This window comes from Heptranchias perlo, chromosome 22, assembly GCF_035084215.1.
Source record: "Heptranchias perlo isolate sHepPer1 chromosome 22, sHepPer1.hap1, whole genome shotgun sequence".
In the NCBI taxonomy this organism is placed as follows: Eukaryota; Metazoa; Chordata; class Chondrichthyes; order Hexanchiformes; family Hexanchidae; genus Heptranchias; species Heptranchias perlo.
In genome coordinates, this window is record NC_090346.1 from 7,143,145 (window position 1) to 7,161,356 (window position 18,212).

At 42.3% G+C, this 18,212-nt stretch overlaps 1 protein-coding gene across 3 annotated transcripts in view; it reads right to left on the reverse strand.

The window, feature by feature from the left end:
- Window positions 1-51: 51 nt before the first annotated feature.
- rnf216 (ring finger protein 216) overlaps window positions 52-18,212 on the reverse strand; it is a 192,235-nt gene continuing 174,074 nt past the window's right edge. For all 3 annotated transcript variants that reach the window (XM_068002882.1, XM_068002879.1, XM_068002880.1), the window contains 2 exons: window positions 3,214-3,283; window positions 52-678 (listed from right to left, as the gene is read on the reverse strand). In XM_068002882.1, the coding sequence (XP_067858983.1) occupies window positions 194-678; window positions 3,214-3,283 (555 nt within the window). In that variant the 3' untranslated portion in view covers window positions 52-193. The remainder of the gene's footprint in view (window positions 679-3,213; window positions 3,284-18,212) is intronic.

The window sequence follows — 18,212 nt, forward strand, 5'->3', positions numbered from 1 at the left end:
CCTAGTAAAATTTGTTCATTTTATTTTTAAAAACAGAACAAAATCTATGTCTTTTGCAAGTGGAAAAAAGTATGGTTTATTTGAACAGTATTTACAGTAAATCTATTTGTGGCCTTTCATTTAAACATTCACCAAACAACAAACACCAAAGGTCTCTTTGGCTCAAAATAAAGTCTACGGGGGAGAATGCCGGTCATCGAAGGTTATGCTGCTCTGGTCTCGGTACAAAGTTGAGCAAAACCCGATCCTGTGGTGGCTGGTAAACTGGCGGCAGGTTTGGGTGTCCATGGGGCCCGTCATGGTGATGATGCGGAGGATGATGATGGTGCGGAGGATTGGGAGGAGGATGATGATGGTGGCGATGGTGGTGGTGATGATGTTGATGGCGGTGGCGGCGGTAGGGTTGGGGACCAAAGTGCATGGGGTACTCGTGCTCAAAATTCATGTGCTGCAAAGCATCAAAGTTGAAATGAAAATAGGGTGGAGGGGGAAAGGGGACTTGCAGATGAGGGGGCACTGGCGGGATAGGGGGGAATTCAGGAATCATTGGCGCTGGTCGAGGAAGATCATTGCGGTTGAAATTCACTCCAGGAGGGATAGCTTGGCCTCGCTCTTCAAATCTTGCATTCTTGGGAGGAGGATCCTCTGGAGGGGGCCCAATCCTTTTCACAGCTTGTTCTAAAGCAGGTGTGAACAGAGCAAAAAAAGCATTAGAAACCAGGTCTCCACGGACAGAGAATAAATGCATTAGCCACTATCACAGTTAGAGTTTTCACACTAGATATTTTCTCAGGTTCAGCATCCCTCAAGTGGACCTCACATGCCCTACAATCTGAAGTGCATACTGTCCTGCCCACCATCTAGATAAGCAATAGCATGACCCAGGGATCATAACGAAGAAAGAGAAAGAATCAGCTTGCATTTTTATCGTGCCTTTCAAGACCTCAGGACATCCCAAAGCGCTTTACAGCCAATGAAGTACTTTAGAAGTGTAGTCACTGTTGTAATGGAGAAAACGCAGCAGCCAATTTGCACACAGCAGACTCCCACAAACAGCAATGTTATGACCAGATCATCATTTTTTTTGAAGGTGTTGGTTGAGGGATAAATATTGGCCAGGACACTGGGAGAACTCCCCTGCTCTTCTTCAAATAGTACCATGGGATCATTTACATCCACCCGAGAAGACAGACGGGACCTCGGTTTAACGTCTCATCTGAAAGACAGCAGCTCCGACAGTGCAGCACTCCCTCAAGTACTGCACTGTAGTGTCAGTTTAGATTATGTGCCAGTGTTTCTGGAGTGCGGCTTGAACCCACAATTTTCTGACTCAGGAGGCGAGAGTGAGCCAAAGCTGACAACTACAAAGAACCCTTACTCCGTAGACTGGCTACTGGAATGTATCACATGCTGCCAGTGAATTCTTTTCTTTATAAATGATGGACTAGATAGGTTCACACATAGGCTTTGAAACAGTTAAATTGTTCATTTACATCAGAAATAAATGAACAGTACACAGATTAACACACAGCATATAATTCCCTACACTCCTCAGTATAAAATAATAAAATGAGCAACTCACTTTCTCTCTGAACAGAGGCCTCAGAACAGAAGTCCACCTACTAGCTTAATTCTTCCTGGCTACACTGGTTCAGGCTTTTAAACACAGACAGACTTCTGGCTGTGAAATTCACACATACTCTGCCAGCCTCAGTCTGTCACTCTTGAAATTTGGCACTGTAACTCCACCTGCCCTCCAACTTGTCACTCACAGAGAGCTCCAGCCATTCAAGGGCATGCCCCCTACTTCAAAGGAGTCCTAAATAGCAGTCCAAGTCATTACCCCCAGTTGAGGGCATGCCCCTTGATGTGTGACCAGGGGGCCTCCAGGACTCTGCCTGGCTTCACCACTCCCCCACCCCTTGTGTGAACTGAATAGAACACCTTATATAAGTGTCACGATTGGGATTCCTAGAGGACAATGGAACATCTTTAACAAAGCAAGGGAGTTTTGGATTGTAAATGAAGGCCCTTTTGGGATGATTCATTAACACCATCCCCTCACCCCAAAACAAACTTGTCTATTTTGAGTTGATAACTTCTGCATACACATTGCTTTTGGTGTTAAACCCAACATGTTGATTCCAGCAGCACAGAAATACAAGTTAAAAAAATTCAACTCAGGCAAAAATCCATTTTGCCACAACACCTTTAGTGCTTAATCAAATTGGATTCTTATGGCAAATAAATGCATCATTGCCTGCACAAGGTGATGGACAAGTCACCAAGTCTTAGAATCTGGTACCACTGCTGGGTGCACTTGGAATGACTGCCCTGATATCTCCTCGCTTCCTACGGGGAACCATCTAGACTCCCATCGTCCTCACTACCTAAGATCACGAAGGTTTGCATGGACATTGCTATGCCTATCCTTTCAACAATGAATACAAAATCAAAACTTCTGCACAACACAGTAATTTAAATAAATCGTTTCATACAGGAATGGTATTCAGACACAGTGCGGCCCTTGAGAACGAGTTGATTAACATCTAACCTCCAAAAAGAGAGAAATGACAGGGCAGAACCCACAATCTCCCAAATTATTGGTATTGTGGACTCAAAAAAACTCAGGCAGTTGAACTTGGATTTGCAGAGGATAGTCACATTGATGACGGAGCATCTTATAGACTCACAGCATTCATTAGTTGAAGTTGAGTGCTCGCCAGCACCACTAATACAACTGATGTGATGATGCGAAGTGAGTTTACTTGCTACTTGTGAAAGGAAAAGAAACAACTTTCTTTTGTCCTGCACTTTCTGAACATTCCCTAGATGTAACTTATTTGTTTAAAGTGATTTTGTTGAACTGGCAAATTGATGGAAAAGCAAAATTTTGCCTAAACTTCAGGGAAGGGTTTGGTGGTGTTTAACAACTATAATTTGGCAATTTTACCAGTAATAATGAAACCTGTGGCACTTCATTTTTAAATACTTTGCTTGGTCAGTAAAGCAAATCCATTTGGTGTTTCTCACAAGCCAGTCAACCTGACAGAGACTGACCCGAGGCGAGCTAACCACAAATCTAGGGCAACTTTATTCAAACACCTATAAATCTGCTGTGACTCTAGTGTTGCAGCTACTGAGATATCAAATTTAACCAAGAAATACAACCCAAAAAACCAACACATGTGGCTCATTAATCAGGTGACTCACCTCCAATCCTTTTCTTTTGTTCATTCTCAGCTTCACTTTGAATCTCTCTGATGAGTCTCTCGTCATCTTCCTGTCAGAAAATTATGAGGTTATTACTGATAGTAACAGTATCAAGATATTCAGAACACATAAAAGGGGGCTGGAGTACAGGAACAGCGAGGAAGTCTTACTACAATTGTACAGAGCTTTGGTGAGACCTCGCCTGGAGTACTGTGTACAGTTTTGGTCTACTTATCTAAGGAAGGATATACTTTCCTTAGAGGCAGTGCAACGAAGGTTCACTAGATTAATTCCTGGGATGTCCTGTGAAGAGAGGTTGAGTAAAATGGGCCTATATTCTCTGGAGTTTAGAAGAATGAGAGGTGATCTCATTGAAATGTATAAAATTTTGAGCAGGCTTGACAAGGTAGAGGCTGATAGTTTGTTTCCCCTGGCTGGAGAGTCTCGAGCTAGAGGGCATAGTTGCAGATTAAGGGATCGGCCATTTAAGACACAGATGAGGAGGAATTTCTTTACTCAGAGGGTTGTGAATCTTTGGAATTCTCTAGCCCAGAGGGCTGTGGATGCTGAGTTGTTCAGTATATTAAAGGCTGAGATGGATAGATTTTTGGATTCTAAGGGAATCAAGGGATATGGGGATCATGTAAGAAAGTGGAGTTGAGGTTGAAGATCAGCCATGATCTGATTGAATGGCAGAGCAGGGGCCATATGGCTTACTCCTGCTCCTATTTCTTGTGTTTTTAAGATTATTGTAGCAGTTTCCCAGATGAATTAGTTGGTACAGGCAGCGTGAAGATGGATCACAGGTTCGATACCCGTCTGCTTGAAACTTGTCATTGAGTTCTCTCTGAGCTACAGTGCTAGTTGCTGTCAGGTACTTTCTTAAAGGTATCATTCGTCGTGTGTACAACCAGACAATTAATGCCACAATACTACTTGATCCTCAGAGGCATCACAACCAAACCTGATTCTGTTCTCACCCGCAGGGCTCAACATAGAGATGTCAATCCACACTAGGTTTGTTTAAAATTAGATAGAAAAACTGAAAGATAGAATGATAGAAAGAACTTGCACTCATATGGCACGTTTCACAACCTCAGGACATCCCAAAATGCTTTACAGCCAATTAAGTACTTTTGAAGTGTAGTCACCGTTGTAATGTAGGGAAACATGGCAGCCAGGTTTCACACAGCAAGGTCCCACAGACAGCAATGAGACAAATGACCAGAGGAGTGCTTCATTGTCGGAGATGCCATCTTTCAGTTGAGATGTTAAACCGATGCCTTGTCCGCCATTCTCAGGTGATGTAAAAGATCCCATGGCAATACTCAAAGAGCAGGGGAGCTCTCCCAGTGTCTTGGTCAACATTTATCCCCCAACTAACACCACCAAACACAGATTATCTGATCATTATCTCACTGCTGTTTGTGGGACCTTGCTGTGCTCAAAACTGTCTGCCGCATTTCCTACATTACAACAGTGACTACACTTCAAAAGTACTTCATTGCCTGTGAAGTGTTTTAAGTCGTCCTGAGATGCCATATCAATGCAAGTTATTTCTTTGACTCATGGAATCTGAGAATATTACAAGAACATTTTCCAGCTAAATAATGGAATAAATTGTAAATTAAATACGAGCATATGTACAATCAAGTTCTGTGAAAGTATTTGATAAAGGAATGTTTTTGCTTTGCTATTAATTCCTGTTAAATCAGTGGCATTTATCATCAGCTGCACGTTTTATTACCATTAAAACCCAAATGACAGCTACTCTTTGCACAATGCTGGATAGCCTCCAAAAAATACAGCCAGTTAAACACAAGATATTGCTATGAAACAAAAAGTGTTTGATAATGTTAATTGCTTTTAATAATATGCCAGACATTTCTCAAAAAACATGTTTCCCTATAGGGAGGAGGAGAGGAAAAGGTGGTGGTGAACAATGTGTATATTTAGTAATCTCAAAATCGTTAATCATCTTTCTCTATGGTATGATGGTCCTTTCACATGAAGTAGCAGCCAGAGGCCCGTTTATTTTGGTGTCAATGGGTCATGTGCACCATTGGTTCCTGAGGTGCTGAGAAAGAAGTGGTAAAAATGGGTTTGCTCTTTGGGCGGATTTAGTGAATTTGCCAAGTTTACATTAGGGTTGCCGTTAGCTAAGTGAACTCAGTGCTTTGGAAACTGGCAATGGAAAAACCCCACTAACATAAAAAGGGCCAAGTGCTGCTCTTTAAAATAAAAATAATATACACATTGCTAAACTAACATGCTTCACATCAGAATTTATTTTGTGAACATTGTTTCATGAATCAAAATTTCTGCAGGTTTCACCCTTGAATAATTTGCAATTTTCCTTCATGGGGATCACAACGAGCGGGCTGTTTGTTCAGTAATGATCTGTGCATAAAACCAAAAAAAATTGAGACCATACAGAGGACTCCGAGTTACTGCTTTTTAACGGTAGACATAGAAAAAATGTTTCCACTTATGGGGGCGTCCAAAACTAGAGGTCATAAATATAAAACAGTCGCTAATAAATCCATTAGGGAATTCAGGAGAAACTTCTTTACCCAAAGAGTGTTAAGAATGTGTAATGTGTTACCACAAGGAATAGTTGAGGGAAATAGCATAGATTTAAGGAGAAGCTAGATAAGCACATGAGGGAGAAAGGAATAGAAGGGTATGCTGATAGGGTTAGATGAAGTAGGGAAGAAGGAGGCTCGTGTGGAGCATAAACGCCAGCATAGACCAGTTGGGCTGAATGGCCTATTTTTGTGCTGTAGTTTCAATGTAACTCGATCTATTATAGATAGTTAATCAGGTAAAGTATAGCTATAGGGAAGCATATTAGCTCCATTTCTCACATTTTGTACATACAGTGAGATGTGTCACTATCTTGTGGCTGCAAGTAAGCAGGAAACAAATACTGAAGTTCTGTGCTATAGAACCAGTCATTCTCAAGCAGTGACTGTAGTTGCAGAGCAATTTCCTCCAGTCAAACATTGGGAAGACCGAAGCCATTGTCTTCAGCCACCACCACAACTCAATAGCCTCGCCACCGATTCCATCCCCCTCCTCAGCCAATGTCTCAGGTCGAACCAGACCATTCACAAACTATTCGACCCCAAGCTGAGCTTCTGATCCCATCACATAGGCCGCCTACATAGAATTTACAGCTCAGAAACAGGCCATTCGGCCCAACTGGTCTATGCCGGTGCTTATGCTCCACACGAGCCTCCTCCCACCCTACTTCATCTAACCCCACATCCACCTCTAATTCCGCCCGCTTCCACCTCTGCCTCAGCCCATTTGCTGCTGAAACTGTCACCTATGCTTTTGTTACCATAGACTTGAGACCATTTCTCCCCCTTGTTTATCTGATTTTCCTCCTCCCTCTTGATGTGCTTTGGGTAAAATACAGGAGCTCACTCCTACTCTTTCAGTATAATGGGATGTCTGAGGCACGCAAGAGGGAGCAGAATAATGACTCAACACCACTGTCTATTATTTTCCCAATAATTCAAATGGCACCTTCCTAACTATGTCTGGAGACACACATACCAATGTTAGGACAAAAGGGCACATCTAAAGTTCAGGATTTCATTCATTGGGAAAAATGAAGGAAACAAGGCAATGAATGCATATCAAACTGTCAAATGAATGCTGAGCCCCGGCCTAGTAACTGTATGAAGAGAGAGGCTGATGATGCTCATTCCATTTCCATCTCTGGGGAAGCACCTTGCCTCTGACTGTAGGAAATTACAGGCTAGAATTCATTGCAGATGACTCCACATTGACTGAGGGAGGGAGAAAAAAGAACAAAATAAATCTATTTGCTTTTGAACCATTGTCACTGAAACTGAAATCAGCTCTCCTCTGAGCAGCAGTTTTACAGGCGTGACAAGGCAATCAATGTCACAGCAGCTCAGTGCTGTGTGAACAGGACATTCTGGTGCAGCAGCCCGTGTCAACAGGACTAGATTGCAATCAGGCAATGAACGTTGCAGCTGCCCACAGCCAGTATTTCAGTAATTATGTGTTGACACTTTAATAGCCAACGACCACATCCGCTGAGATGGGAGATTGGAGCATTAAAATAGTACACCCCACTTCATGTAGATTATTTATTCCACTCACTTTGTGCATAAAATTATCAGTCAGCCACTCAGATACAGCAGAGTATATGCTCACACCCTCTAGGCATAATACACTCAGTCAAACTTGCCACTGCACTTGGCCGTTATTTTTTTTAAAATACCAGCTGAAGACCCAGTAGAGTAACAGGATTGCATTTTTTTAATTAACAATTTACTTTCATATATATAAAAAAAGAGTAATCCTGCATACACTGGTTCCTAGTTAGTTACTTAAGAGAAGCTACAGATGGTACAGCATTTTTACTATCATCTTGGGGTGTGGGTGATGCTCACAAAGCTGCATTTTTTTGCTCTCCCTAGTTGCCCTGAGAAGGTGGTCCTTCTCCTTGAACCACTGCAGCCCTTGTGGTAATGGTGCTCCCACAATGTTGTTAGGTAGGGATTTCCAGGATACTGACCAAGTGACAATAAAGGGCCAGTGATGTATGTCCAAGTCAGGATGGCATCTACCACTCATGGAGATACCCAAAAGGAGGAAAGGAACAATTAGAAGGAAAGGCTACTCAATCTGGTTGACTCTTTAATATCTCCTTGTACCAAACTAAAGAATAATATTTGTGGAGGGCAGTTGGGAAAGCCCATTGTGCAGGAAGATTTTGGAAGTGGCGGGGAAGACTATATTTAACGATGAAACTTACAGCAATGAATTAACACTCTTAAAGGATAACTGATCAGGATATGTATCCGAGTGTATCTATTTTTTGAAAGACATCCTCCCTGCGGAAAGGAAGACTAACTTTGAATTTTAAATCGGTGAAGTGATGAAATGCTGTTGATAGCCTTGTAACAAACTTGCTTCCTCTCCAGATTACCTCACTAAATCAGGTTAATGCCGATTTCACATTTATAATTCTATAAAATAGGAACATTATAAAATAAAATCCTGGATTGCACAAATTTTTCATAAAGTCAGTTAGAAACTTGTGTATTACTGACCTGTGAAGAATATAAACTTGAAATAACAAATATAGGATCTTTGAATCGATGCCAGGACTTCCAGTACAACTTTCCTAAATTATCAACAGTTAAATTCTCTTCTAACCTAAAATTAGATGCTGGTTCAATAAGATGCACAGAGTAAGAAATCTGGAGATTAAAGGATGCTGATGACTAGGGATGTGTCGACATCAGGCACTAGGCATCTGGGACATATCAAAAGTTGCAGATTGTCAACCACTATGCACACACTGGATACATTCTGAAAGTGCTACTCAGACCATCTGCTAACTTCGATGGTGGATAAGGGTTGGAAGAAATTTAGTTTGAGGTCCTGCACTGATTGCGAGCTGTGCATTGTGGTTCGTACCCAAGGCCTATAGACTTTCTTGGGTCTAACTTATAGAATCACAGAAAGGTTACAGCATGGAAAGGAGGCCACTCGGCCCATTGAGTCCGTGCCGGCTCTCTGCAAGAGCAATCCAGCTAGTCCCACTCCCCCACCCTATCCTTGTAGCCCTGCAATTTTTTTCCCTTCAAGTACTTATCCAGTTCTCTTTTGAAAGCCACGATTGAATCTGCCTCCACCAGCCCCTCAGGCAGTGCATTCCAGATCATAACCACTCGCTGTGTGAAAAAGTTTTTTCTTATGTCACCTTTGGTTCTTTTGCCAATTACCTTAAATCTCTGTCCTCTGGTTTTTGACCCTTCCACCAATGGAAACAGTTTCTCTCTATCTAGACCCTTCATGATATTGAACACCTCTATCAAATCTCCTCTCAACCTTCTTTGTTCCAAGGAGAACAACCCCAACTTCTCCAGTTTATCCACATAACTGAAGTCCCTCATCTCTGGAATCATTCTAGTAAATCTCTTCTGCACCCTCTCTAAAGCCTTCACATCCTTCCTAAAGTGCGGTGCCCAGAACTGGACACAACACTCCAGTTGTGGCTGAGCCAGTGTTTTATAAAGGTTCATCATAAACTCCTTGCTTTTGTACTCTATGCCTCTATTTATAAAGCACAGGATCCCATATGCTTTCTTAACCGCTTTCTCAACCTGCCCTGCAACATTCAACAATTTGTGCACATTTAGCCCCAGATCTCTCTGTTCCTGAACCCCTTTTAAAATTGTACCCTTTAGTTTATATTGCCTCTCCTCGTTCTTCCTACCAAAATGTATCACTTCACACTTTTCCGCGTTGAATTTCATCTGCCACATGTCCGCCCATTCCACCGGCCTGTCTATATCCTCTTGACGTCTATCGCTATCCTCCTCATTGTTCACTACACTTCCAAATTTTGTGTCATCTGCAAATTTTGAAATTGCGCCTTGTACACCCAAGTCCAAGTCATTAATATATCAAAAAAAGCAATGGTCCCACTATCAACCCCTGGAGAACACCACTGTACACCTCCCTCCAGTCGGAAAAACAACCGTTCACCACTACTCAGTTTCCTACTATTTAGCCAATTTCGTATCCATGCTGCCACTGCCCCCTTTATTCCACGGGCTTCAACTTTGATGACAAGCCTATCATGCGGCACTTTATTAAACGCCTTTTAGAAGCCCATATACACATCAACCGCATTGCCCTCATCAACCCTTTCTGTTACCTCCTCAAAAAACTCAATCAAGTTGGTTAAACACGATTTGTCTTTAACAAATCCGTGCTGGCTTTCCTTAATTAATCCACACTTGTCCAAGTGACTCTTAATTTTGTCCCGGATTATCATTTCTAAAAGAAGTTGCCCCACTACCGAGGTTAAACGGACCGACAATAAGAGATAGGAACAGGAGTAGGCCATTCGGCCCCTCGAGCCTGCTCCGCCATTTAATGAGATCATGGCTGATCTGATTTTTACCTCAACTCCACTTTCCCGCTCTTTCCCCATATCCTTTGACTCCCTTGCTGATCAAAAATTTGTCTAACTCAGTCTCGAATGTATTCAATGACTCAGCCTCCACAGCTTTGTGGGGTAAAGAATTCCAAAGATTCACGACCCTCTGGGAGAAGAAATTCCTCCTCATTTCCGTCTTAAACGGGCGACCCCTTATTCTGAGACTATGCCCCCGGGTTTTAGATTCCCCCATGAGGGGCAACATCCTCTCAGCATCTACCCTATCGAGTCCCCTCAGAATCAAGTATGTTTCAATAAGATCTCCTCTCATTCTTCTAAACTCCAATGAGTATAGACCCAATCAGTTCAAACTACTGGCCTGTAGTTGCTGGGTTTATCCTTGCACCCTTTTTTGAACAAGGGTGTAACATGTGCAATTCTCCAGTCCTCTGGCACCACCCCCATATCTAAGGATGATTGGAAGATTACAGCCAGTACCTCCGCAATTTCCACCCTTACTTCCCTCAGCAACATAGGATGAATCCCATCTGCACCAGGTGACTAATCTACTTTAAGTACAGCTAGCCATTCTAGTACCTCCTCCATCAATTTTTAGCCCATCCAGTTTCTCAACTACATTTTCACTTACTGTGACTTTGGCAGCATCTTCTTCCTTGGTAAAGACAGATGCAAAGTACTCATTTAGTACCGCAAGCCGTGCCCTCTGCCTCCATGCATAGATCTCCTTTTTGGTCGCTAATCGGTCCCACCCCTCCTCTTACTACCCATTTGCTGTTTACATGCCTACAGAAGACTTTTGGATTCCCTTTTATGTTAGCCGCTAGTCTATTCTCATACTCTCTCTTAGCCCCTCTTATTTCCTTTTTCGCTTCCCCTCTGAACTTTCAAGATTCTGCCTGCTTCTCACTTGTATTATCAACCCGACATCTGTCATATGCCCCTTTTATCTGCTTCATCTTATTCTCTCTTTTTGTCATCCACGGAGCTCTGGTTTTAGTTGCCCTACCTTTCTCTCTCTTAGGAATGTATCTAGACTGTACCTGAACCATCTCTTTAAAGGCCACCCATTGTTCAATTACAGTTTTGCTTGCCAATCTTTGATTCCAATTTAACCAGGCCAGATCCGTTCTTATCCCGTTGAAATTGGCCCTCCTTCAATTGAGTATTTTTATTTTACAGTGGTCTTAGATGAGGGAGTAACCATTATAGTTTCTACTTCAGATGCAGTGGTACAATAATGGGCAATACTTTTTCTGACATACTTCTGTAGTAGGGACATACTACAAAACTGCACTTAGAGCTTCCAATAGACGTTATTTTCTGGAATTCAGCTGTTTCCCCATATGACATAGGGCTTTTTTTGCACTGTGGTTTGCGTCAACAAAGCTGCTTTTCTGTTCTTCCCCAGAACCATAGATGTTTGCCGTACAGAAGGAGACTATTTGACACAACAGCTCTTTGCTAGAGCAATTCAAGTTAATGACATTGATCTGCTCTCTCCCAATAGCCTTGTACCTTCCTCGACTTCAAATGTTTAGTTGAAATCCTGGAACTCCCTTCCTAACAGCACTGTGGGAGAACCTTCACCACACGGAATGCAGCGGTTCAAGGCGGCAGCTCACCACCACCTTCTCAAAGGCAATTAGGGATGGGTAATAAATGCCGGCCTCGCCAGCGACGCCCACATCCCATGAACGAATAAAGTAAAAACTTTCTGCTCACTGGCCACTCAGCCTGAATCAAGTCATTCAAAAATTTGGCACTGCTCAATCTGTAGCCGAACTTAAAATCCCACATCCAATGCATAACCAATTCTGCCTCACCAATCCTCCCTCCCAGATACCTTCTGTGACAAATGTGAAGTATTTTTGACTAAGATTTAGTTTGGTATTGAACTTCTTTAATTCTGCCATGGTACATAAGGGGTTAAAAACCAGCTTTATTCACAGAAATCTTGTCCCAGTTTAAATCAATACACTGTTACAACAATCAGGCAGTTTGCTTGAGCAAGGAGCCAAGTCACTCAATTCAAATACAGACATGCTGTGTGATTTGGTCAAGCATGTGTTTGATTGGCAGCTTTATGAATGAACAGCTATTTAAATTCTGCTTAGCCAAGTTACTGTTTCGAAGGAGTATTTATCAACCTACAGTTTTAAAATCAATGAGTCTTTGAAGAAAGGCAGTCTGACTAGAATCTCAAGAGAATACGAGAAGCCAGGTAACATCCATCGTTGGTGAGGAAGTGATTTAAAAAAATTGCATTAAAAAAATTGTTATAGTTTTAGCATTAAAGTTGTGAACTATTTATTATAACAGCTAATATAGTGTAACAATTATGTAAGTTATGTTTCTGCTACAAATTGATGGCTCATTTATTTGTTTGGTACTTAAAGCCTAAAATAAGATCTAGTGTTAATGCTACTCTACTACCTTTTGAAGACAAGGAGGATCCTGTGGAGGCAAGGGATAGAACTAGTAGCCAAAGCAATCTTAATAAAAGGGTATTCTATAACAATGACGATCAACACCTCACAAATCCCATCCTTTGTCTCTCTTTGTATTACCCATGCCTGGATTAATATAATCCCTAGAGATTTGTTTCTATTCAGCCATTTTAGCCTATATGTTACTGTAGGTAGCAAGTTTCTTGGCTGCAGAGAAAAAAAATTAAAGGAACTAACAACACTTCCAGGACTTTTTTTGGGGGGGTGGCTATGGGGAAGGGCCACCGTGTAAGGCCACCCCACCTTGTATTGTACACCACAAGTCATAAGAAATACTGTGTTTGAATTGTAATATTGAGTTCGCTTTGTGTATGATCTGTAGTGTTCTTGGTTTGAATTGAGCTGATTTGGAATTGCGATATTTACATTGAACTGTGTGTATCTTCAAATTCTATGAAATAAGGTATATTTTGAAATTTAAAAAAGTTTTTAGTTCTATTTGCACTAACATGAGGTATTTTAAATTTAGTGGTGTGTTTAATTTGTTCAGTTAATGTATTGTCGCTCATGGTTTGACAAATTCGCACCTCATTAAGGAGAATGGAAACTCTAGGGTTTCTTTGTTTTTTTCTGTGAAGTATTTCTTTGGGTCAGTCTTTGAGATCTGATGAAAACTGACACTATATGCCAGCAGGTTGGAGCACAGCGTCTCCTTGGAATTGAATGTCACAATATTCACAGACACCTGACTGAAACAACAAAAATGTTTTATCAGTAGCGACACAAACATAATAAAATAACATATATGGCTGCCGGATGGCTGAGTGGAGGAGTCTCTCTCTCTCTCTCTCTCTCTCTCTCGGAACGATCAACAAAAGGTGAGGAGAAACATTTGATCTTGTGTTGCAGGATTAAACTGTTTCAGGACCGGAATTCAGGCAAATTGCCCAGACACATAAAACAATGCAAGTCAGGAGCGTGATGGAATACTCTCCACCTGCCTGGATGAGTGCAGCTCCAACAATACTCAATAAGTTCGACAACATCCAGGACAAACCAGCCTGCTTGATTGGCACCCCATCCACCACCGTAGATATTTACTCCCTCCACCACCGGCGCACCGTGGCTGCAGTGTGTACCATCTACAAGATGCACTGCAGCAACTCGCCAAGGCTTCTTCGACAGCACCTTCCAAACCCACGACCTCCATCACCTAGAAGGACAAGGGCAGCAGGCGCATAGGGACGACACCACCTGCACGTTCCCCTCCAAGTCACACACCATCCCGACTTGGAAATATATCTCTGTTCCTTCATCGTCGCTGGGTCAAAATCCTGGAACTCCCTTCCTAACAGCACTGTGGGAGAACCTTCACCACACGGACTGCAGGGGTTCAAGGTGGCGGCTCACCACCACCTTCTCAAGGGCAATTAGGGATGGGTAATAAATGCTGGCCTCACCAGCGATGCCCACATCCCATGAACGAATAAAAAGTAAATAAACCTGCATCAACTGGCAGCCCTGGAGCCTGCGCCTTACCACTTAAGCCATGTCTCGGAAATTCCCTCCGTGCTATTTTACACTGCACGGCGGGATTTCCCGTATGCGCTGCTCCTGTACACACTCCACTTCCTTGCCCTCATCTTCTGTTCGAACACGCCATTTTGCTGTCCGTGGGGGGCAGGGGACCCAAATGGAGGGCTCTTCTTGCGGGAGTCCTCCTCTGCACCATTGGGGATCTGGGGTGGAGAGTGTTGCACGGAGCAATAGGTTTTTAAGTCGCTTCATGCATTCCCAGGCCGCCTGAGACTTTTGTGGTCATGAGTCAGTGTTCTACATTTTTGTTCAACGTGAGAGGTTGCAGCCACTCTTCCACTATTTGACGGGGCTGCTCCTCAATTTCTGGCTCTACTTAAGTCCCACGCTCCTGACCTTACGCTGCCCTGTTTGGGTGGGGGGGGGAAATAGTTGGAGGACCTCCTCGTGGGTCTGCTCCTGGGCCTGGCCAAGGTGGCCATCTACAGGTCCAGGTCGGACGCAGCCCGCGGGGGCAGTCACTCTGGTTGCCTCTCTTCCGCGACCTTGTCCGCGCCCGGATGGCCCGTGAGAAGAAGCACGCAGTGTCCGCTAGTACACTCGAGGCCTTCCGGAACCGGTGGGCACCACAGGGACTGGAGTACATAGTGGACATTGATAACAACTTTATTATTTAATAAGTTTCCGTTCTCTTCTGTATGGTTTGGGTGTTTGTTGTTCGTGCCGCCTCAAAAAAGGGGGCACATGTGTTAGATTTCTTTAATTTGGGTTGATAGCCCAAAAAAAATCACAGGAAGTGAGTCACTCCTGCTCCTGGGAATTTTTAAAAAATTCCGTACCCGTAATATCTAACTATGACTATCACACAATTTCCCAAAGCAGCTGCACACAGCTTTATGTACTTCACTCTCAATGATGACTACAAATAAAAATAAGTCATTTCACATTGTGCATAAAACTTTGTTGATGTTTATTTAAAGGAGGGCTTTTGGGACATTTCTATTTATCTCATGTGAGTAGGGATATACAGAAATTCAACACAGCTGCACCAGTCTATGTAATGAACTCTCCTGTTCAAAATTAGGCAGCAGCAGCGGCAACAGAATCCAATACATTATTGAGCTCTTCTGCTTTTTTTTTTGATTGTTGTATGGTGTCAGTTATACCCCTGTACCTTACCAAGTGACCAGTCTTCATATTTAAGTCTACACAGCGAATGCGTGGGAATATCACAGCCAAATCCAATCTTGTCCTCACACACAATTCATTGGGCCCCCTAACCCAACTGGTTGCCAATGGTGGTCTATTTATGATCAAACATCAAGGATCAAACCCAAGATCTCCCCTGGCTGTATGGACAATTGTAGCACCCCTGCTACTGCCTCAACAAAGATGAGTTAGTTCAACACTGACCGGGGAATGAACCTGGAACCTTCCAGTATGTATGGCTCAGCTACTCACTCCGTAACTAACTGAGCCATCAGAGGAGTCCTATTGGTTTCTCATTTACATTTTTTTAGGCGATATTCTTTGAGGCTACCCCTCTTCGATATCTATTTTCTGTATAATAAGTTGATCTCATCTCTGAAAGACATGACAAACTTGGTTGAAAACACACACCCATTATTGAATCGGGGCCTAATTTTAATTATGCAGTAAGAGGCCATCCCGTGACCTTTTGGGTTTTAAAAAACAACTAACTGATTTTAAAACCATCAGCAAGTGAATTATTGATGTAATAATCTACGGACTGTGAATAGGATGACTTGTGATGCTAATTTTTTTAATGGGTTGTGGCAATTTCCTGAAGCACCATATTAAAGTTGCTTAAAATCACCGCTATAGGGGAAGACAAAGCAAATCAAGACATGTAAAAAAATTACAAAAAAATTACAACATGCAGAGGTGTTCTTCTACATATTAGCTATCGATAGTTTTTAATTATTTACAAAATAGTGTGAAACTGTGTCAAAATTATTTTTCTGGAAGTGAGATATTATTAGAACTCAAATTCACAAATGTACCCTGTGCCAAAGATTAATGGGAAAAAAATGGAATTTTAAGTGAAAGGAGCTTCAGACACAATGTTCTAATTGGGCCCATTGTCCAGACCTATTGGTTTGCCCACAAATGATTTGAAATCTGTCTAGTAGCATTTCACCCCGGAATGGTCTTAAAGGAGCACCTGCCAAAATGTGTAAGCTTTGATTTAATCCTGCTGTTTTGAGCTTCTGAATTTGGAATCGGTTCAGAAAGGCAACACTCAATTACTAGAGCTCCTGTCAACATCATTCCCAAATGAATGCAGATTCCATGCGTCAGCTCATGAGGAAGGCACTGATGTTGACTACCCAACAGTAGACTGGCAAAATGCCATGACACCCGCAGTGTGTACCATTAGCAACCTGGGGCTGAAGTGGGATTATCTCCATTGGTTTTAGTGTCAAAATGAGTGAACACTTTCAGCAAGAACATCAACACAAATTGGCTAAGAGCACATAAGACATCAGTGAACAATAGTGAGTCTTGATAACTGTAAAGGTGCCTTTTAATAGTTATGCATAGCACATTTATGTACAGCAACAGATATAAATCTAGTTTTTCTTATCATCTTCTTTTAATACTATGGTATTAATACATGGCAGTAACCTGCTCAAATTAAAAGTTAAAATCATACCAAAATCTAGGTTCGAGTCTGCAGAAACTTGGCAACAAAGACTGGCGGAAAATATAGAAGGGACTAGCACATCAACACGGGTTATGATTTGAGTTCGTTAGTGACAGCAGTTTACACATTTTGCATTTTCAAAGTTGTAGGAAGGGAAGAATGTACAGAAATGAGAACACGGAGAAAAATACACCCCACGAAATATGTTGATAGAGGTGGCTATTCAAGTAGTAATCAAAACACCACAGGCATACACAAATAAACAAACGAACCTGGAGACTTAAAAGGGTACTTATAATGCAACTACTGGACTGAGATGGGTAGCTGCAGTAGGGGTTATAGTCAGGCAGTAACCCATAACAGACTAGTGTCTGAGACTTTATTGGCTAGGACAGCTTTGTGCAGGTGTGCTTACACGCACACGCAGAACTCCTCCTTCAGCAATCACAGAATGTGATTGGCAGTTTCTGCATTCTGTAAACATTTAAACCAATTCCAGGTACATTTGAAAAAGTGCTAAGAGCATCCAAGAAGCCCCTTGGACTGTTAATAAAATGGGTTCGACACCACACTGGAGTTGAAGTACATGCAGTGTCAAACTGAAGCGACTACCTCTTTGGGGGATTTGCCCCGCTTCTCTCTGGTTTCGGAGCTGCTGGTTTGGCTGCTGTGCGTCTGAGAAGACCAACCACAGCAAGCACGGCACATGCTGCGGTCAGTCGCGAACCAATACCGAAAAGGGACCTGAAATAGGCCCTCAATTTGCTTAATACTGAATACCTGATTTGATATTTTTTGTACTACTCATCTCTCCCTCCATCCCCGACCCTCCCTGTTGTGCTCCTGGCTGTTTCTGTCTTCTTGTAAACTGTTGGAACTTTGTCCTTTCAGTGTTGATATATTCAGTTTCTTTTAAATGATTCAGTTCCTATTTGGGCCTAACGCCAGTTTGAGGCGGATGACCAGAGGGTGCCCTAAGCAATATAGCATGTGGCACACTTCCGGCATGGACTGACAGCATGCACGCTGCACGCCATATTGGACCCTTCAGTGTCTGTTTTTTTATCTGAAAGACAGGTGCTGCGCAAACTAATTTCTAAGCCTAAAAGGTCAAAGTATGAAGAATCTGCAAAATATCTTGGGTCAAAACATATTTGAGTCTTAATTAAAAACAAAGTATGGCACAAGGGAAAACCTGGGAAGTATTAACAAAGATATCAGAGGGGAAAAGACACCCTGGAAAATTATAATGAACTGTTTCCAATTTATCCTCAAAAACAGTAAATTATAAGTAAATCTCTCTTTCCACCACAGCCTTTCTTGTCTCTATTATAATCACTACTACTGTGGTAAATACTCTTGTAAAGTTTCATGTCTTTCCTTAGCTACA